This window comes from Salmo trutta, chromosome 40 (genome assembly GCF_901001165.1).
Source record: "Salmo trutta chromosome 40, fSalTru1.1, whole genome shotgun sequence".
Lineage (NCBI taxonomy): Eukaryota > Metazoa > Chordata > Actinopteri > Salmoniformes > Salmonidae > Salmo > Salmo trutta.
The window spans coordinates 19,915,912-19,936,218 of NC_042996.1; the positions used below are offsets into that span (position 1 = coordinate 19,915,912).

Genomic DNA, 20,307 nt, shown 5'->3' on the forward strand with positions numbered 1-20,307 from the left:
TACATCAAGCCGCCTCCTGCTACAGTCACTAATCAATAATTCACTCAGTTCACTGTGGCGGTGGTGGGATGAGAGTGACCGTTGAGTGGTCTAGGTCTGGTCTATCGATCCCTACATTACCACCACTCAGTGTGACAGCTTGCCTCATGGGATGGATGTTTTGGGGAAATATTCCATTCCCTCTGGAGCAGTGTTCTTCAATCATGATCCTGGAAGCCCTGACAAGGTGTGCAGGCTTTTGTTCTGGCCCAGCAGTAACATACCTGATTCGACGAAATAGTCATCAAGCTCTTGATTAGTATAAGCCGGTTTGCTACTAGGTTGGTATGAAATCATTTTATTGACTCGTACGTTTTGTGTCTTGTCTCAGGTCTTGGATTGATTGAAATACCCGCTCTGACTAAGGTGTGGAGGATATGACAGATAATATATGCACAATCCAGTCATTCTGACAGATCAAGACGGATTAAACAGCTGTGTGAACACGATATGGTTACAGTCAAGCAATAGATACAAGTGAATAGTGTACCAATACTAAATCATAATAGCAAATGTTTCAATCAATCCATAGAAGCGGACAATGTTTCTAATGTAGGTGCCATTATGGAACGCTCAGCATCAGCACCAATTCATTGACCGCATTAGATCACTGGCATCATCTACCGTACTGATTCCCTCGTGGGCAAGACCAACCCGCCAGTCACCATTTACAGTAGAAGTTAACCCCGCCCGCTCTGGCGTCCAGTCAACCAATCACACCGCCGGGGACGGATTTTCTGAACTTGGAATACTGAAATCGGTTACAATTTGACAGGCTCGAGAACCTTACCGGAATGCGCGAGCTGCAGAGAGAGTGAACGAACCGACACGGAAAGATGCAGGCAGACGACATGGAGGTACCTATCATTAATAACGTTAACAATAACTGCAACAAACAAAGGCCTCTGCCGAATGGGAGAGATGTGTTCAAGAATCTGCTGAAGGATTGGGAGGTAAAAGCCAGTTTGTAGCCAGTATAGACGGGGTCCGTGTCGGTGTTGTGTGTTGTTGCTGGGGAGCTTTAAATGCCCTTTTGCTACAGAGCCGCTTTTGAAAGCTTGCAGCCCGGGGTTGTTATTTTGGTGACAGCGCAAGTGGATGCTATAAATACCGCAAGCTTATGGTTAATTCTGAACGTGGCAAATACAGGTAGCTTTCTGTGACTGTCAATGACCAGGACGTTTTGTGGTCGAATCTTATCTTGCACCCGCCGCCTGTGAATTTGTGCATGACACCGTAGACCGGTGTCAGATTGGCAAATATACAGTAGGTTTATATACACAGTACTGATGTTCGGCATATAATGAATAATAATAAATAATAATTCGCTGTGTGCTTATTTGTCCCATATGCTCTGGCAGCAGCCTATCTGTAGATATGTCAGTGTGTAACTCAATATTATTTTTGAGTTCCATTTTTTTGTCAGTGCAGAAGAGTGGGTTTGAAATTGATAGAATAAAGGCATAGGCTATTAGCTAGTTTCCTAATTGTTACATATTAAGATGTAATTACTAACTGGATATTTATCAAATTGTTTCTGTAATTATATTGTACCTCAATGGCCTGTAGTTACATTCAAGTAAACACGCTTGACATTATGTTCCACACTACTATGAGACAGCATATTGTTTTTCTAATAACTAATTCATTCAGCCATTAAAAAGGAAAACAAATCAATAGCATTTTGGGTCTATGTCTTGGCAGTGCTACCCAGATCCAGGCTAGCCCTGCTAGTGGGTGAACTGTGGTGGTAGGCAGCCTACATCTTCATTTTTTTTATGTATCCTTTATTTAACTAGGCAAGTCAGTTAAGAACACATTCTTATTTACGAAGACGGCCTACCCCGGCCAAAACCTGGTGTAGTCAAGTATCTAAGACTAGGTTCAGTGCGCAAGCCACACAATGCACGCCTAAATCATCATTGCCGATATGATCATCCCACTTAATTATATTTCTTTGTCCAGGCTATTCCTCATGTGATCTGTGTTCACGTTTATTATTGCATTGGCCCATTGGCTTGGCTGGCTGGCTTTGGTCATAGGTTATTTTTAACATATGCTCATATGAGAGGAGGATTGATGGGGGCTGGTGGGTATTTTGACGTGATGTCCAGTGTTTGCGCACACTGACGGTGTAGCGCAGGGTTCACTGTGCCAGTGTGGAAGGAAGGGTAGTGTTCATAGCAAGCTGGTTGGGGGGGGGGGGGGGTGGAGAAAATTGTTGATGCCCATGGGTAGCTGAGTGAGAGACACCAAATTCCCCACTCTCCTTCAGACAAACATGAAAGAGCTCTATTGAGCGCAATAACAATTAAAACCTTTCTGTTTTTTTTCCAGTGCAACAGACACAACCTTCTGGCATCCTCTTATAATCCCAATCAAACAATCGTGCGCTGAAATGTTAATGGGGGTTGAGGGTTTAGCTTGGTCTCTGAGAAACATCACAATCTGCACTCAAGGCGATGAGTGTCACGGTCAGTACAGACAGCACAGTGACACCAGTGTCAGTGGTTAGACTGGCATGACATGGATTTAACTACAGTGAAATATGATACCGATTAGAATTTTTTTTCTCTAGTGGTAATGATACTGTGCTGGGCTGGAACGAAAGCCTCCACCCTGCAGGTCCCTGGGACCAGTGGTTTAGTGTGTAATTAACCAACAGTTTGAACACCTAAATAGAGCACATTTTCGATGTAGCACATCAAACCCTGACTGGTCCATTTTCTCTGTAGACCAAAATATCTTCCCTAGTTATTTCCCCCCAAAGCTTACCTCCATTGTCTCCCTGTCACACTGTTAGACTATCGGCCCCTGAACCCCAGGCTCGTCCTCTGGGAATGTGTCGTTCTCCCTGTCAGAGGGTACGCCATCATCTTCTCTCCTCAGCCTGCTGTGACTCTCTCAGACATCTGAGATGCACAGTGTGTGTGTGTGTGGGGGTCATTCTGAGTCCAGCCCAAGAGTGTAATCTGGATGCAGAGGAATGGACAGAAGTGGAGTGTGAAAAATAGCAGCCAAACAATCCTGAGGGGGGACCAGTTTCTGAATGACTTATTTGGACTCGTTCCACTGACTCAGAAAGTCTTAGCTCTCAGATTGTAACTGAAAACCACCTCATAAGACACAACAAGTCTGCATCTGGAGTGGGATCTGCGCCAACTGTATTTGGAATGAACAAATCATCAAGCCAAACGATTCTTACGTTTTCAATCCCTCCTATTGAATCTCAACCTAATCTGACAGACTGTTTCTGGCTCTGAGGCTTTGGGTTCTTCAGGTTCCAGTGAATTACAGATGTTGGCCTATTCCTGGCTACTGCTGCCCTTCTGTGGTAGGATGCATGGAAAAACAACTACAGACAGTCCTCACACTTCAGCAAAGGCTCAGGCACTGACACATGCCATTTAAGGGCTGTAATTAGCTGTAATTTTCTTTGTCACTAAATTGCTGCTGAGACACTCTCTCAAGGCTGACTAACGGCAGGTCTCAACCTATTTCAAAGTCTCGTCTGTCTCTGTCCAAGTGCTACAATCTTTTGTATTGGCTGGCAGTATGAGAATGTTGTTGTTCTGTGGTGCTTTGATAACTGGTGAGATCATGCATACTGTATCAGTCTGTCTCAACCTGGGAAAATAAGGTTTTTAGCGGCTATGACGGCAAACAGAGGTGGGCTCTGTGTGTGTGTGTGTGTGTGTGTGTGTGTGTGTGTGTGTGTGTGTGTGTGTGTGTGTGTGTGTGTGTGTGTGTGTACTATGGTGTCCTGCAGTAAAATGCCCAGAGGGCATGGGGTGAAGCTAATGTCAGAGCGGCATCAAAGATCCTTAACTGGATACGTCCGTTAACCCATTCTGAAATGCAGGGCATGTTGACTCCTGCGCCCCTCTCATTCAGTTTTTCCACTCTGACTGTTGCCTGTATTTGCATAGCTATGCAATAGTTATAAAGGAATTCAGGGATGTGTGTGTGTGTGGGTGCGTGTGCGTGTGTGTGTGTGTGTGTCATGTGCCTTCATTTCTCTTTGCAGTTCTGCCTAGACTTCAATGTTGTTTTCTGTTTTCAGAGCTCCATGGAGTCCCCTAACCTGGAGTTTGAGTATGGGGACACAGACAGCCTGACTGCTGAACTCTCAGGTAAGGTCTTTAAACCCTAACCCAGCGGTCACTAACCCTAGACCTGGGCAGCTATTGGGCAGGCTTTTGTTCCAACCACAAAGCACCTTATTCAAGCACCTTATTGATTAGTTGAAACAGTTGCTGGAACAAAATCATGCAAGGTAACCCCTGTAGCGTTGGTGATCACTGTTGTACAGTGCTGCGCTGTCAGCAGCGACATGGGATTGAGTCAATGCAAGATCATAGTTTTCCCTTGTTGAATGCAGCTACATTGGTTAGGTAGCTAGTCCCGCTGAGACATTAGCTTACACAAACACACACTACAGTTGCTCTCTTGTGACTGTTCCTCAGGCTGGAGTGACAGTTGGACTTTAACTACTGTATACTCGCTGAAGAAGGATTAGTCAACGATGTCATGAATCTAATAAAAACACTCTACAGAAAGGATAACTGGGAGCCAAAATAGATTATTTATGAAAGGGACTTAATGAAACAGTTGGCTTATAATATATGCAATTTAGCAGATACTTTTATCCAAAGTGACTTAGTCACATTGCTTCCATAAAATGGACAAATGTGTGGCCCCAGGAATCAAACCCACAATCCTGGCGTTGTAAATCCCATGCTTTACCAACTGAGCCATACAGGGCTTCCACTACAGTACACCCCGTGACATCTTTCATGACAATACCTCTGTTGAATCCTTCAGTACTGTACTGTATGTCATCCGGTCTGTCTGATGGTTCCCCTGTCTCTAATGTTTGTCCACAGAGATATACAGTTACACGGAGGAGCCCGAGTTCGCCCTCAACAGGGACTACTTTGAGGAGGATTTCAGGAGCCATGGTACTGTTACCTTCTTGTCTGTCAGTGGCGTATTTGTCTTTCCAGCCAACTGTGTGTGTGTGTGTGTGTGTGTGTGTGTGTGTGTGTGTGTGTGTGTGTGTGTGTGTGTGTGTGTGTGTGTGTGTGTGTGTGTGCGTGTCCTTGAGCATATATGCGCGCATGTTTTTTTTCTAAAGCAGTGAGTGTGCCAAAAGGCTTTCTGACTCACCTTGAACACGCTGTTTGTTTGCATACCCTCTAATGTGTTTGCCTGTTATTCTAGCGTTTACGGAGAGAGAGTATGTAGAACTGGAATGGAATGGATTCCCGCCCTGGTAATCATCTGGAGAGAGAAAGTCTGCTAGAGAGAGGGGGTGAAAGAGAGAGAAGGACAGAGGGAAAGGGAGAGAGAGTCGAGGGAGCTGATTAATTGACCACTCCCAGGTGTAACATTTCCCTTTTTCTGTAAGTGGTTCAGATGGAGAGAAGGAGGGAGAGTATACAAGTGAACTGTCAGCAGCGTTCTGCCCAGTGGTGTGTGTGTGTGTGTGTGTGTGTCTGATTGCTTGCTCTAACCTGACACTTTCAGCAGGAGGTTTTGGGAGAAAGTTTACATACACTTATGTTAGAGTCATTAAAATCATTTTTCAACCACTCCACAAATTTCTTGTTAACAAACTATAGTTTTGGCAAGTCAGTTAGGACAGGACACCTACTGTGTGCATGACACAAGTCATTTTTCCAACAATTGTTTACAGACAGATTATTTCACTTATATATCACTGTATCACAATTCTAGTGGGTCAGAAGTTTACACTAAGTTGACTGTGCCTTTAAACAGCTTGGAAAATTCCAGAAAAAGCTTTAGAAGCTTCTGATAGGCTAATTGGCATCATTTCAGTCAATTGGAGGTGTACCTGTGGATGTATTTCAAGGCCTACCTTCAAATGCAGTGCCTCTTTGGTTGACATCATGGGAAAATCAAAAGAAATCAGCCAAGACCTCAGAAAAATAATTGTAGACCTCCACAAGTCTGGTTCATCCTTGGGAGCAATTTCCAAACGCCTGAAGGTACCATGTTCATCTGTACAAACAATAGTATAAACACCATGGGACCACGCAGCCGTCATACCGCTCAGGAAGAAGACGCGTTCTGTCTCCTAGAGATGAACGTACTTTGGTGCGAAAAGTGCAAATCAATCCCAGAACAACAGCAAAGGACCTTGTGAAGATGCTGGAGTAAACAGGTACAAAAGCGAGTCCTATTTCGACATAACCTGAAAAGCCGCTCAGCAAGGAAGAAGCCACTGCTACAAAACCGCCATAAAAAAGCCAGACTACGGTTTGCAACTGCACATGGGGACAAAGATCATACTTTGGTCTGATTAAACAAAAATAGAACTGTTTGGCCATAATGACAATCGTTATGTTTGGAGGAAAAAGGGGGAGGCTTGCAAGACGTAAAACACCATCCCAACCAAGAAGCACGGGGGTGGCAGCATCATGTTGTGGGGGTGCTTTGCTGAAGGAGGGACTGGTGCACTTCACAAAATAGATGGCCTCATGAGGAAGGAAAATTGTGTGGATATATTGAAGCAACATCTCAAGACATCAGTCGGGAAGTTAAAGCTTGGTCACAAATGGGTCTTCCAAATGGACAATGACCCCAAGTATACTTCCAAAGTTGTGGCAAAATGGCTTAAGGACAACAAAGTCAAGGTATTGGAGTGGCCATCACAAAGCCCTGACCTCAATCCTATAGACAATTTGTGGGCAGAACTGAAAAAGTGTGTGTGAGCAAGGAGGCCTACAAACCTGACTCAGTTACCCCAGCTCTGTCAGGAGGAATGGGCCAAAATTCACCCAACTTATTGTGGGAAGCTTGTGGAAGGCTACCCGAAACGTTTGACCCAAGTTAAACAATTTAAAGGCAATGCTACCAAATACTAATTGAGTGTATGTAAACTTCTGACCCACTGGGAATGTGATGAAAGAAATAGAAGCTGAAATAAATCATTCTCTCTACTATTATTCTGACATTTCACATTCTTCAAATAAAGTGGTGATCCTAACTGACCTAAGACAGGTCAATTTTTAAATGTCAGGAATTGTGAAAACTGAGTTGAAATGTATTTGGCTAAGGTGTATGTAAACCTCCGACTTCAACTGTACATACATACATACAGGAACACGTGCATCTTGCCAAACTCTGCTCTGCAGCCGTTGCCTCTCTTAGCGCCGTGACAAACAGAGCTGCCTTAGCTGTGGTTTTGCAGCGAATAGATAACAGCCATAGCCTACTACCGTGACCAACTGTTCCATATCATGAGCATTGTTATTAAACAGCTGGTCGATTTATGGTTTATCTCCTAATGTGAATCCTTTTGACCGGATGAATTGGACTGTGTCCATTTTGCTGGTCTAATCTCCACATTCATTCGACCCCTCTCATATTCTTTCAAACTCTGCCCAGTTCGTTGCTGTGCTGTAAATGTGGTTGTATTCTTTCTCAGCTACTGAGTTAAAGGAAGGTTCATAATGAGAAATAATACATGTGTAGCGCCAGGCATTCAATTCCACAGAGCTTTATTGTCCCCAAAGGGCAATTTTGTTGCAGCTGCAGCATATTACATAAATTAAGAGAGCTAGGCTAGTTCTTCCCACTCTGTTTCCATAAAGCCAATAGGAATGAATAGATGGATCCGTGGAAAGCTTGGCTGCGGATGTGCTGTCTCTCTGTATCTGGGTTTTAAATATGTCAAACGGTGACGGGGCCCTCATCAATGTTTTAACACATCTGCCAGACTGCCACTCTCCGTCACTGCTAGATCTGTTATGCACCCATGTCCTCTGCGTCACCACTCTCCAAGCACTTTTATCATAATGACATGATCAGAGCACTTATCAGAGCTGCGCATAAAAGTTACATGGGATGAACTTTATACAGTGAAGTTTTGTCAGAGAGCTAGTGCTTTCAGCAAGTATTCACACCAATTTACTTTTAACACATTTTGTTGTGTTACAGCCTAAATTAAGATTTTGTGTCACAGGCCTACACACAATGCTCCATATTTTCAAAGTGGAGTTATGTTTTTAGACATTTTTATAAATTCATTAAAAATTAAAAGCTGAAATGTCTTGAGTCAATAAGTATGCAACCTCTTTATTATGGCAGGCCTAAATACGCTCAGGGGTAAAAATTTGCTTAACAAGTCACAAGTTGTATTTATAATAACAGTGTTAGTAATAATAGAGTTTAACATGATTTTTGAATGACAACCTCATCCCTGTGCCCCACACATACAATTATCTTTAAGGTTCCTCAGTCCAGCAGTGAATTTCAAACACAGATTCAAGCACAAAGACTAGGGAGGTTTTCCAATGCCTCGCAAAGAAGGGCACCAATTGGTAGATGGGTAAAAAAAAAGAAGCTGACATTGATTATCTCTTTGAGCATGGTGACATTATTAATTACACTTTGGATGGTGTATCAATACACCCAGTCACTACAAAGATAACTCAGTTGCTGGAGAGGAAGGAAACTGCTCAGGGATTTCACCATGAGGCCAATGGTGACTTTAAAACAGTTACAGAGATGAAAGGTTGTATGATAGGAGAAAACTGAGGATGGATGAACACATCACTGAGTACCACTCTTCATATTTTCAAGCATGGTTGTGGCTGCATCATGTTATGGGTATGCTTGTCGGCAAGGACTAGTGAGTTTTTTTGGGGGGGATATAAAGAAATGGAATTGAGTTAAGTACAGGCAAATTCCTAGAGGAAAACCTAGTTCAGTCTGCTTTCCAACAGACACTGGGAGACAAATTCACCTTTCAGCAGGACAATAACCTAAAACACAAGGCCAAATATACACTGGAGTTACTCATCAAGACAACATTGAATGTCCCTGAGTGGCCTTGTTACAGTTTTGACTTAAATCAACTTGAAAATCTATGGCAATACTTGAAGATGGCTGTCTAGCAATGATCAACATACAACTTGACAGAGCTTGATGAATTTAAAAAAGAATAATGTGCAAATATGGTACAGTCTAGGTATGCGAAGCTCGTGGAGACTTACCCAGAAAAACTCACAGCTGTAATCGCTGCCAAAGGTGATTCTAACATGTATTGACTCAGAGGTGTGAATACTTACGTAAATTAGATATTTCTGTATTTCATGTTCGATGCATTTGCATTATGGCGTATTGTGTGTAGATGGGTGAGAAGAAAAATAAATGTAATACATTTTGGATTCAGGCTGTAACACAACAAAATGTGGAATACGTATGTATACTTTTTGAAGGCACTGTATGTCAGAAAATTTCTACCAAAAGAGGGGCACTGACTAGCTATTTGAATTCCACTGATCATGATGTCCTACAAGAATCCCAAGAGTTGAGGTAAAAAATAAAGGACAGAAACATTCCTAATTGTACAATATACTTCACTTTTAGGAATCAATCGCTCATAGCCTAGAAGTAAAAGGCGTTGCTGCCTTGATGTTGGATCATGGCGTTCTTTTCTCTTTAGTGAGCGTTCACAGTGGGTGATTAGTGTGTGTACTGCTATACCTGGCCAGGGCTGAAATAGCCTGCTGTGACCATGCATGTGAGCTGGGTGCCAGGACGCTTTGACTCTGAGGCCGCTAGCTGCTCCTGGGTCAGTGTGAGTTTAATGACCAGAGCTGATCCCTGCTAATCTTTTTCACGTGTGAAAAGGGCAGGGAGGGAGTGGGGGAGAGAGAGAGAGAGAGAGCGAGGGGGAGAGAAATGGACGAAGAAAATAAAAAGTGAGGGAATGGGAGAAATAAGTGAATTAGAGTGAGCCAGAATAAGAGAGCGACAGACGTTCAAACTCAGAGTCACAAGGTCACACAGTCCTACAAAGTGACATGACTCACCTGGTCTCTTTCACCCTTTCCCTGTCTCTCTGCAGTGCGGGGGAGGAGGTGGATAGAGCTGGGTCAGGAGCAGCAGAGGGCCTATGTGATGAGACTACTCGATGCTCTGGAGGTCACTGACCGGGACAAGAGGCTGAAGGTGGCCCGGGCCATCCTCTACCTGGCACAGGGTAATCATCATCATCGTCACCGTCACTGCACACTACAAGATCATTTGCTTTGGTTGTAGCATATTTTGACATGCATCTAGGAGATTAAGTGAATATTGAAATATTTCCCTTGTGATTTCTCTGACTAACATTTTCTTACAAAACAGAGGACATGTACAGTATTTATGCTTGAGTCCTTTAAAAAAAAATATTTCACCGTTATTTAACCAGGTAGGCCAGTTGAGAACAAGTTCTCATTTACAACTGCGACCTGGCCAAGATAAAGCAAAGCAGTGTAACACATATGGGGATGAAGTAGGTAGTTGGTTGGATGGGCTATTTACAGATGGGCTGTGTACAACTGCAGTGATCGGTAAGCTGCTCTGACAGCCGATGCTTGAAGTTAGTGAGGGGGATATAAGTCTCCAACTTTAGTGATTTTTTTCAATTTGTTCCAGTCATTGGCAGCAGAGAACTGGATGTCACATACTTAATGTGAGTCTGGAAGGAGAGTTTACAGTCTAGCTAGCCAGACACCAAGGTATTTATAGTTGTCCACATATTCTAAGTCATAACCGTTCAGAGTAGTATTGCTAGGCGGGCGGGCGGGTACGGGCAGCGATCGGTTGAAGAGCATGCATTTAGCTTTACTAGCGTTTAAAAGCAGTTGGAGGCCACGGAAGGAGTGTTGTATGGCATTAAAGCTCGTTTGGAGGTTTGTTAATAGTGTCCAAAGAAGGGCCAGATGAATACAGAATGGTGTCGTCTGCGTAGAGGTGGATCAAAGAATCACCCGCAGCAAGAGAGACATCATTGATATATACAGAGAAAAGAGTCGGCCCGAGAATTGAACCCTGTGGCACCCCCATAGAGACTGCCAGAGGTCTGGACAACAGGCCCTCCTATTTGACACACTTAACTCTGTCTGAGAAGTAGTTAGTGAACCAGGCGAGGCAGTCATTAGAGAAACCAAGGCTGTTGAGGCTGCCAATAAGAATACGGTGATTGACAGAGTCGAAAGCTTTGGCCAGGTCGATGAAGATGGCTGCACAGTACTGTTTTTTTTATCGATGGTGGTTATGATATCATTTAGGACCTTGAGCGTGGCTGACGTGCACCCATGACCAGCTCGGAAACCGGATTGCATAGCGGAGAAGGTACGGTGGGATTCGAGATGGTCGGTGATCTGTTTGTTCACTTGGCTTTCGAAGACTTTAGAAAGGCAAGGCAGGATGGATATAGGTCTGTAACAGTTTGGGTCTAGTGTCTCCCCCAATTGAAGAGGGGGATGACTGCAGCCGCTTTCCAATCTTTAGGAATCTCAGACGATACGAAAGAGAGGTTGAACAGACTAGTAATAGGGGTTGCGACAATGGCGGCGGATAATTTTAGGAGGAGAGGGTCCAGATTGTCTAGCCCAGCTGATTTGTAGGGATACAGATTCTGCAGCTCTTTCAGGACATCAGCTGTCTGGATTTGGGTGAAGGAGAAGCGGGGGGAGAGTGTTGTGTGGTGAGTGAGCATCTGTTGAAGCCTATGTGTGTCTGTTGTGTGGCGTTCCCCAGGGGTGTTTGATGAGTGTGACATGGACGCGGACGTGATCCACTGGTCTCGCCACAACGTGTTCCTGCTGTATGACATGGGCATCTTCACCGCTCTCCTGGAGCTGCTGAGCATGGAGATAGAGTGAGTAGGACAACATTACTACAACCGCACCATAACGTCACTACAATGTCTCGTAATTACTGTGTTATTATGTTTCTCAACAAGTGTTGAGAAACACCACTGTGGTTAGCACTTACTTCCTCCTTGATTAATGGTCCAAAGCAACTGCTTTTATCTCAATATCAAATCATTTACAGGGTAACAATTAAGTACCTTACTGTTATTGTTTTTGATTTAAAATGGTCAAAAATAAACACAATTTGTTTCTTAGCAAAGTACAATTTCTCAAGCAAGAATTTTGCTAGGACTGTCTGGGAGTGGTCTGAGTGGGGAGGGGAAAACTATCTGTTATTGGCAGAGATGTTTGGAATTGTTTCTTATTGCTCTATTAACTAATTTACCATTTGGTGATGTCACCAGGCAGGCCAAAACTCCATCCCACCAAAACAAGCTTACATTTCAGGTGGCCTTTTCAAACAACTCTTACACTAAAAGGACATCATTATTTTTTTTTTTTCACAGTATTATTCCAACCTAATGTATAGAAAACACAGGGAATTCACGTGTTTGACTGCACTGGGCCTGTAATGCTACAGAGATGGTACACAGTAGCATTCACTCTCTCACTAGTTGTTCGCTGGAGTAGAGGAAAGAGACACAGTGGGGGAAAGGGACACAGTGGGGGAAAGAGACACAGTGGGGGAAAGGGACACAGTGGGGGAAAGAGACACAGTGGGGGAAAGAGACACAGTGGGGGAAAGAGACACAGTGGGGGAAAGAGACACAGTGGGGGAAAGAGACACAGTGGGGGAAAGAGACACAGTGGGGGAAAGGGACATAGTGGGGAAAAGGGACAACAGGGGAAATCAGTAAAGTAATGTACTGCTCTGTAGGTTTAGCCTTATTAGAACATCTTAGTAGCTACATTTTCAGAAACATACATACAATGCATTGCAAAATGAATAGGAAATATAGTCAAGACGTTGACAAGGTTATAAATAATGATTTTTAATTGAAATAATAATTGTGTCCTTCAAACTTTGCTTTCGTCAAAGAATCCTCCATTTGCAGCAATTCACAACCTTGCAGACCTTTTGGCATTCTAGTTGTCAATTTGTTGAGGTAATCTGAGGAGATTTCACCCCACGCTTCCTGAAGCACCTCCCACAAATTGGATTGGCTCAATGGGCATTTCTTACGTACCATACGGTCAAGCTGCTCCCACAACAGCTCAATAGGGTTGAGATCCGGTGACTGTGCTGGCCACTCCATCATAGACAGAATACCAGCTGACTGCTTCTTCCCTAAATAGTTATTGCATAGTTTGGAGCTGTGCTTTGGGTCATTGTCCTGTTGTAGGAGGAAACTGGCTCCAATTAAGTGCTGTCCAGAGGGTATGGCATGGCGTTGCAAAATGGAGTGATAGCCTTCCTTCTTCAAGATCCCTTTTACCCTGTGCAAATCTCCCACTTTACAACCACCAAAGCACCCCCAAACCATCGCATTGCCTCCACCAAATCAAATCAATTTTTATTTGTCACATACACATGGTTAGCAGATGTTAATGCGAGTGTAGCGAAATGCTTGTGCTTCTAGTTCCAACCATGCAGTAATATCAAGTAATGTAACAATTTCACAACAACTACCTTATACACACACAAGTGTAAAGGAATGAATAAGAATATGTACATGTAAATATATGGATGAGCGATGGCCGAATGGCACAGACAAGATGCAGTAGATGGTATAGAGCACAGTATATACATATGAGATGAGTAATGTATGGTATCTAAACATTAGAATAAAGTGGCATTGTTTAGAGTGGCTAGTGATACATTTATTACATCTAATTTTTAATTATAGAAGTGACTAGAGACTTGAGTCAGTATGTTGGCAGCAGCCACTCAATGTTTGTGATGGCTGTTTAACAGTCTGATGGCCTTGAGATGGAAGCTGTTTTTCAGTCTCTCGGTCCCAGCTTTGATGCACCTGTACTGACCTCGCCTTCTGGATGATAGCAGGGTGAACAGGCAGTGGCTCGGGTGGTTGTTGTCCTTGATTATCTTTTTGGCCTTCCTGTGACATCGGGTGGTGTAGGTGTCCTGGAGGGCAGGTAGTTTGCCCCCGGTGATGCGGTGTGCAGACCTCACTACCCTCTGGAGAGCCTTACAGTTGAGGGTGGAGCAGTTTCCGTACCAGGCGGTGATACAGCCGGACAGGATGCTCGCGATTGTGCATCTGTAAAAGTTTGTGAGTGTTTTTGGTGACAAGCCAAATTTCTTCAGCCTCCTGAGGTTGAAGAGTCGCTGCCGCGCCTTCTTCACCACGCTGTCTATGTGGGTGGACCATTTCAGTTTGTCCGTGATGTGTACGCCGAGGAACTTAAAACTTTCCACCTTCTCCACTACTTGACAGATGGCGTCAAGCACTCCTCCAGCGTTTTAAAAAACAACATCTGCGTCTCACGAATGTTCTTTGTGATCCGAACACCTCAAACTTAGATTCGTCTGTCCATAACACTTTTTTCCAATCTTTCTCTGTCCACTGTCTATGTTCTTATGCCCATCTTAGTCTTTTATTTTTATTGGCCAGTCTGAGATATGGCTTTTTCTTTGCAACTCTGCCTAGAAGGCCAGCATCCCGGAGTCACCTCTTCACTGTTGATGTTGAGACTAGTGTTTTGCGGTTACTATTTAATGAAGCTGCCAGTTGAGGACTTGCGAGGCGTCTGTTTCTCAAACAAGACACTCTAATGTACTTGTCCTCTTGCTCAGTTGTGCACCGGGGCCTCCCACTCCTCTTTCTATTCTGGTTAGAGCCAGTTTGCGCTGTTCTGTGAAGGGAGTAGTACACAGCGTTGTACGAGATCTTCAGTTTCTTGGCACTTTCTTGCATGGAATAGCCTTCATTTCTCAGAACAAGTATATCAATAAGTCAAATACTATACACTGAGTGTATAAAACATTAAGGACAGTCGTCCTAATATTGAGTTGCAGCGCCCTTTTTGGCCTCAGAACAGCCTCAATTCATCGGGGAATGGACTCCACAAGGTGTCGAAAGCGTTCCACAGGGATGCTGGCCCATGTTGACTCCAATGCTTCCCACAGTTGTGTTAAGTTGGCTGGATGTCCTTTGGGTGGCGGACCATTCTTGATACACACAGGAAACTGTTCAGCGTGGAAAAACCCAGCGGCGTTGCAGTTCCTGACACAAATAGGTGCGCCTTACTACCATACCCGGTTCGAAGGCACGTAAATATTTTTCACCCTCTGAATGGCAGACACACACAATCCATGTCTCAATTGTCTCAAGGTTTAAAAATCCTTCTTTAACCTGTCTCCTCCCCTTCATCTACACTGATTTTAAAGTGGATTTAACAAGTGACATCAATAAGGGATCATAGCTTTCACCTGGATTCATCTGGTCAGTTCTTAATGTTTTATACACTGTACAATTTCAGGTGGTCTTTTCAAACAGCTCTTACACTTAAAGGGCATCACATAAGCATACCACTGAATCAATAAGTAGGTATATTAAAATGTCCCCACTGAGTCAATTCCTCTGTCACCTTCCTGCCTGAGGTTCCCTCCTCTACCTAAGGGAAGATCTACTGCTGCCTCAGTCCTTTGGATCTCTACCAACTCTAGCCATGGACTAATCTGCCTAATAGGAATGCCGTAGGGAGAGGCTGGTAGAGATGGTGCTGATAATAGCTGATTGGCTAGGTGGTGTGTGTGTGTGTGTGTGTGTGTGTGTGTGTGTGTGTGTGTGTGTGTGTGTGTGTGTGTGTGTGTGTGTGTGTGTGTGTGTGTGTGTGTGTGTGTGTGAGAGAGAAGGCAGGGAATTGAACAGAATTGAACATCTATTTTTAATTATTCTCCTGGTGGGAGTGACTAGGGGAGGTGGGAGGTGGTACAGGCCATGGTCTATGTGTGTGTGGAGAGGAGACAGACAGCTCAATTATGACTCGGTGTCCAGGAATGGCTTCCTGTTCTGTTTCTTCTGTTGGGTATTTCTGTCCATCCCCTTGGCTCCTCTTTAATGAGAGAGTCACCGTCAGGCCAGGCTAATCCCTGCTGAGTGTTGCTGAGGGACCCTGGATAGTGTGGAGTTAAACACACACAGGCACGTACATGCACACGCACATTCACAGACCGGCTGAGAGACGCACACACACACACACACACACACACACACACACACACACACACACACACACACACACACACACACACACACACACATTCACCAGAAATGTTAATTCATGAATACACCATTCTCTCATTCTCTTTTCCTTCCTACCTCCTACCCTCTTCGCTTCAGCTTGAATATGAGGCACCTACTGGCTCTTAGTGAGGGGGACAAGAGCAGCGAGAACAGGTTGAGAGCAGACAGAGAGGGAGACACACCGGCCTCTGTGATTCACACTTCACAGCTCACTGGCGAGGCGGCAGAGCCTTCAAGGCGTTGTTTCCTTCCTTTAGTCTATGTGCTCCTCTGTCCTGGTCTCTTATTGAGCTCTGACTCTACAGCTTAGCCTTAGCAAGCAAGCAGCCGCCTCCTACTACTTCGCAGCACCTGTTAAGCTGCGGAGCCAACACACAGGGATTGATCTCTGTCTGCATTTCTCCTCTGCCATTTCTCCTGCCTGCACTGGTGTTCATTCTCAGTTGTGATTTACTCTGTTTTTTTTCTCACTTCAAATCAAATACAAGTTTGTCACATGCTTCGTAAACAACAGGAGTGGACTAACAGTGAAATGACTACGGGCCCTTCCCAATAATGCAGAGAGAAAGAAAATAGAGAAATAATAGAAAAGTCAAACACTTAATAATAGATACACAATGAGTAACGATAACTTGGCTATATACAAGGGGTACCAGTACCGAGCCGATGTGAAGGGGTACGAGGTAATTGAGGTAGATAAGTACCTATAACTAGGAACAAAGTGACAGACAGTAGTAGCAGCAGCGTATGTGACGAGTCAGAAAAATGAATGCAAAAAGGGTCAATGCTATTTGGTTAACTATTTAACTAACTATTTAGCAGTCTTATGGCTTGGCGGTAGAAGCTGTACAAGGGCCTGTTGGTTCCAGACTTGGGTGGCTGGAATCTGACAATTTTTAGGGCCTTCCTCTGACACCGGCTGGTATAGAGGTCCTAGATGGCAGGGAGCTTGGCCCCAGGGATGTACTGGGCCGTACACACTAACCCACAACCCTCCAGGGTCCTTAGCTTAGTGATGGTCGGTCCAGTGTGGCTCAGTTGGTAGAGCATGGCGCTTGCGACATCAGGGTTCTGGGTTCGATTCCCACGGCGGACCAGTACAAAAATGTATGCACTCTGGATAAGAGCGTCAACTAAATGACAAAAAATGGAAATGGAAAAAATGATGAGCTTGGAGGGCACTATGGTGTTAATGAACCACATTCTCATGTAGGTGCTCCTTTTGTCCAAGTGGGAAAGGGCAGTGTGGAGTGCAATAGAGATTGCGCCATCTGTGGAACTGTTGGGGTGGTATGCGAATTGGAGTGGGTCCAGGGTGTCTGGGATGATGGTGTTGATGTGAGCCATGACCAGCCTTTCAAAGCATTTCTCGGCTGCAGATGTGAGTGCTACAAGGCGATAGTCATTTAGACAGGTTACCTTTGGCGTTCTTGAGCACAGGAACTATGGTGGTCTGCTTAAAGCTTGTAGGTATTACAGACTGGGTCAGGAAGAAGTTTAAAATGTCAGTGAATAAACTTGCCAGCTGGTCAGCGCATGCTCTGAGTACACGTCACATCGGCTACGGAGAGGGTGATCACATAACGCAGTCGTCTGGAAGAGTTGGTGCTCTCACGCATGGTTCAGTGTTGCCTCAAAGCAAGCATAGAAGGCATTAAGCTTGTCTGGTAGTATCACGTCACTGGGCAGCTCGTGGCTGAGTTTCCCTTTGTAATCCATGATAGTTTGCAAGCCTTGCCGCATCCGACGAGTATCTGAGCCAGTGTAATAGGATTCGATCTTAGTCCTGTATTGACACTTTTCCTGTTTGATGGTTCTTCGAGGGTGTAGCGGGATTTCTTATAACCGTCCGGGTTAGTGTCCCTCTCCTTGAAAGTGGCAGCTTTAGCTCAGTGTGGATGTTGCCTGTAATCCATGGCTTCTGGTTGGGAAAAGTATGTACGGTCAGTGTGGGGACAACGTCGTCAACGCACTTATTAATGAAGCCGGTGACTGATGTGGTAAACTCTCAAAATGCCTTAGGATGATTCCCGGAACAAATTCCAGTTTGTGCTAGTGAAACAGTTCTGTAGCTTAGCATTCGCTTCATCGGACCACTTCCATCACTGGTACTTCCTGTTTGAGCTTTTGCTTGTAAGCAGGAATCAAGAGGATAGAGTTATGGTCATAATTGCAAAATGGAGGGTGAGGGAGAGCTTTGTATGTGTCTCTGTGTGTGGAGTAAAGGTGATCTAGAGTTGTTTCTCCTCTAGTTACACAGGTCAAATGCTGGTAGAAATTATATAAGTTTTCCTGCATTAAGATCACCGGCCACTAGGAGCGCTGCATCTGGATGAGCATTTACTTGTTGGCTAATGGATCTATACAGATCGTTGAGTGTGGTTTTAGTGCCAGCATTGGTTTGTGGTGGTAAATGGGCATCTATGAAAAATATAGATGAAAACTTGGTAAATAGTATGGTCTACAGTTTATCATGAGGTATTCTAACTCAGGCGAGCAGAACCTCAAGACTTCCTTTAATATTAGAGATTGCGCACTAACTGTTGTTAAGAAAGAGACACAAGCCACCCTTGAGCTTACCTGATACTGCCGTTCTGTCCTGCTGACGCATAGAAAAGCCAGCTAGATGTATATTATCCATGTCCTTGTTCAGCCAAGATTCCGAGAAACATAGGATATTACAATTCTTCAGATCCCGTTGATGAGATAGTCTCGAGCGGAGCTCGTTCAGTTTGTTCTCCTGTGATCGTACAATCACCAATAGAACAGAGGGTAGAGGTGGTTTATTTACTCGTAGCCGTAGTTTCATCAGGGTGCCCGCACGTCGGCCTCTATATCGCCGTCTCTTTCTCTTCTGAGTGTTGGGGGATAGGGCCTGGTCCGGGGTGTGAGCAGTATGTCATGAGCCGCCGACTCGTTAAAGTAGGAATATTCTTCCAAATCGAGGTTACTGATCGCTGTTCTGATGTCCAGAAGCTCTTTTCGGTCATAGGAAACGATTGGGGAAAACATCTATGTACAATTTTTTTTTGGGGGGGGGGGGGGGGGGGGGTCAGCTCATAAAACGTCCGCTATACATTCCATTGCCATTCTAGTCTTTGTCACTTTAATTATAGGAAATGAGAACTTCCTGACCCCATGACCTGACCAGGTCCTAGACATGAGCGATATCTCTAGTCTGTTGTGTTTAGCTGTGGTGTGGTATGATTTGTACTGTATGCATGCTAAACTGCTTCTGTGTTTGACTCTGCAGTAACAACCAAGCCTGCAGCAGTGCAGTGAGGAAACCTGCCATCTCTCTGGCGGACAGCACAGAACTCAGGTGAGCATCCTTCCACCTCACTGATTTTTACAGCAGTAAAGCAATCAGCCAAGCCAAGGTCTTCAACCCCAGCCCAAAACCCCAAACAGCAAGCAATGCAGATGTAGAAGCATTGTGGCTAAGAAAAACTCCCTAGAAAGGCAGGAACCTGGCCAGTCCTCTTCTGGCTGTGCCGGGTGGAAATTATAAGAGTACCTGGCCATTTAATGCCAGATTGTTCTTCAAGATGTTCAAATGTTCAAGGATGGGCAACAGGGTCAAATGATAATCAGTGGTTGTAGAGGATGCAACAGGTCAGTACTTCAGGAGTAAATGTCAGTTGCCTTTTCATAGCCGAGCATTCAGAGGTCGAGACAGCAGGTGCGGTAGTGAGAGAGAGAGAGAGAGAGAGAGAGAGAGAGAGAGTAAAAAACAGCAGAGACAGTAAAAAACAAGGTAGCACGTCTGGTGAACAGATCAGCGTTCCCTAGCCGCAGGCAGAACAGTTGAAATTGGAGCAGCAGCACGACCAGGTGGACTGGGGACAGCCAGGAGTCATCAGGCCAGGTAGCCCTGAGGCAAGATCCTAAGGCTCAGGTCCTCCGGGAGGGGAGGGAGAGAGGGAGAGAGAAAGAATTAGAGGGAGCATACTTAAATTTGCACAGGACACCAGATAAGACAGGAGAATTACACCAGATATAACAGACTGACCCTAGCCCCCCGGCACATAGACTATTGCAGCATAGATACTGGAGACTGAGACAGGGGTGGGTCAGGGGACACTGTGGTCCTGTCCAACGGTACCCCCAGACAGGGCCAACCAGGCAAGATATAACCCCACCCACTTTGCCAAAGCACAGCCTCCACACCACTAAAGGGATATCAACAGACCACCAACTTACTACCCTGAGACAAGGCTGAGTATAGCCCACGAAGATCTCCTCCACAGCACGAGCCCAAGTGGGCACAAAACCAGACAGGAAGATCACATCTGTGACTCAACCTACTCAAGTGACAAACCCCTCCTAGGGACGGCTTGAAGAGCACTAGTAAGCCAGTGACTCAAGCCCCGTAATAGGGT

At 44.7% G+C, this 20,307-nt stretch overlaps 1 protein-coding gene across 3 annotated transcripts in view; it reads left to right on the forward strand.

Annotated features, from left to right (window-relative positions):
- Nucleotides 1–791: 791 nt before the first annotated feature.
- Nucleotides 792–20,307, forward strand: part of LOC115180345 (striatin-interacting protein 1 homolog) — a 35,740-nt gene continuing 16,224 nt past the window's right edge. For 2 of the 3 annotated variants that reach the window (XM_029742362.1, XM_029742363.1), the window contains exons 1-6: nt 821–992; nt 4,103–4,172; nt 4,926–5,000; nt 9,920–10,054; nt 11,599–11,719; nt 19,179–19,247. In XM_029742362.1, coding sequence (XP_029598222.1) covers nt 876–992; nt 4,103–4,172; nt 4,926–5,000; nt 9,920–10,054; nt 11,599–11,719; nt 19,179–19,247 — 587 coding nt within the window. In that variant the 5' untranslated portion in view covers nt 821–875. Of the gene's footprint in view, nt 993–4,102; nt 4,173–4,925; nt 5,001–9,919; nt 10,055–11,598; nt 11,720–19,178; nt 19,248–20,307 lie in introns of all 3 variants that reach the window. The other variant, XM_029742364.1, reaches the window with a different exon arrangement.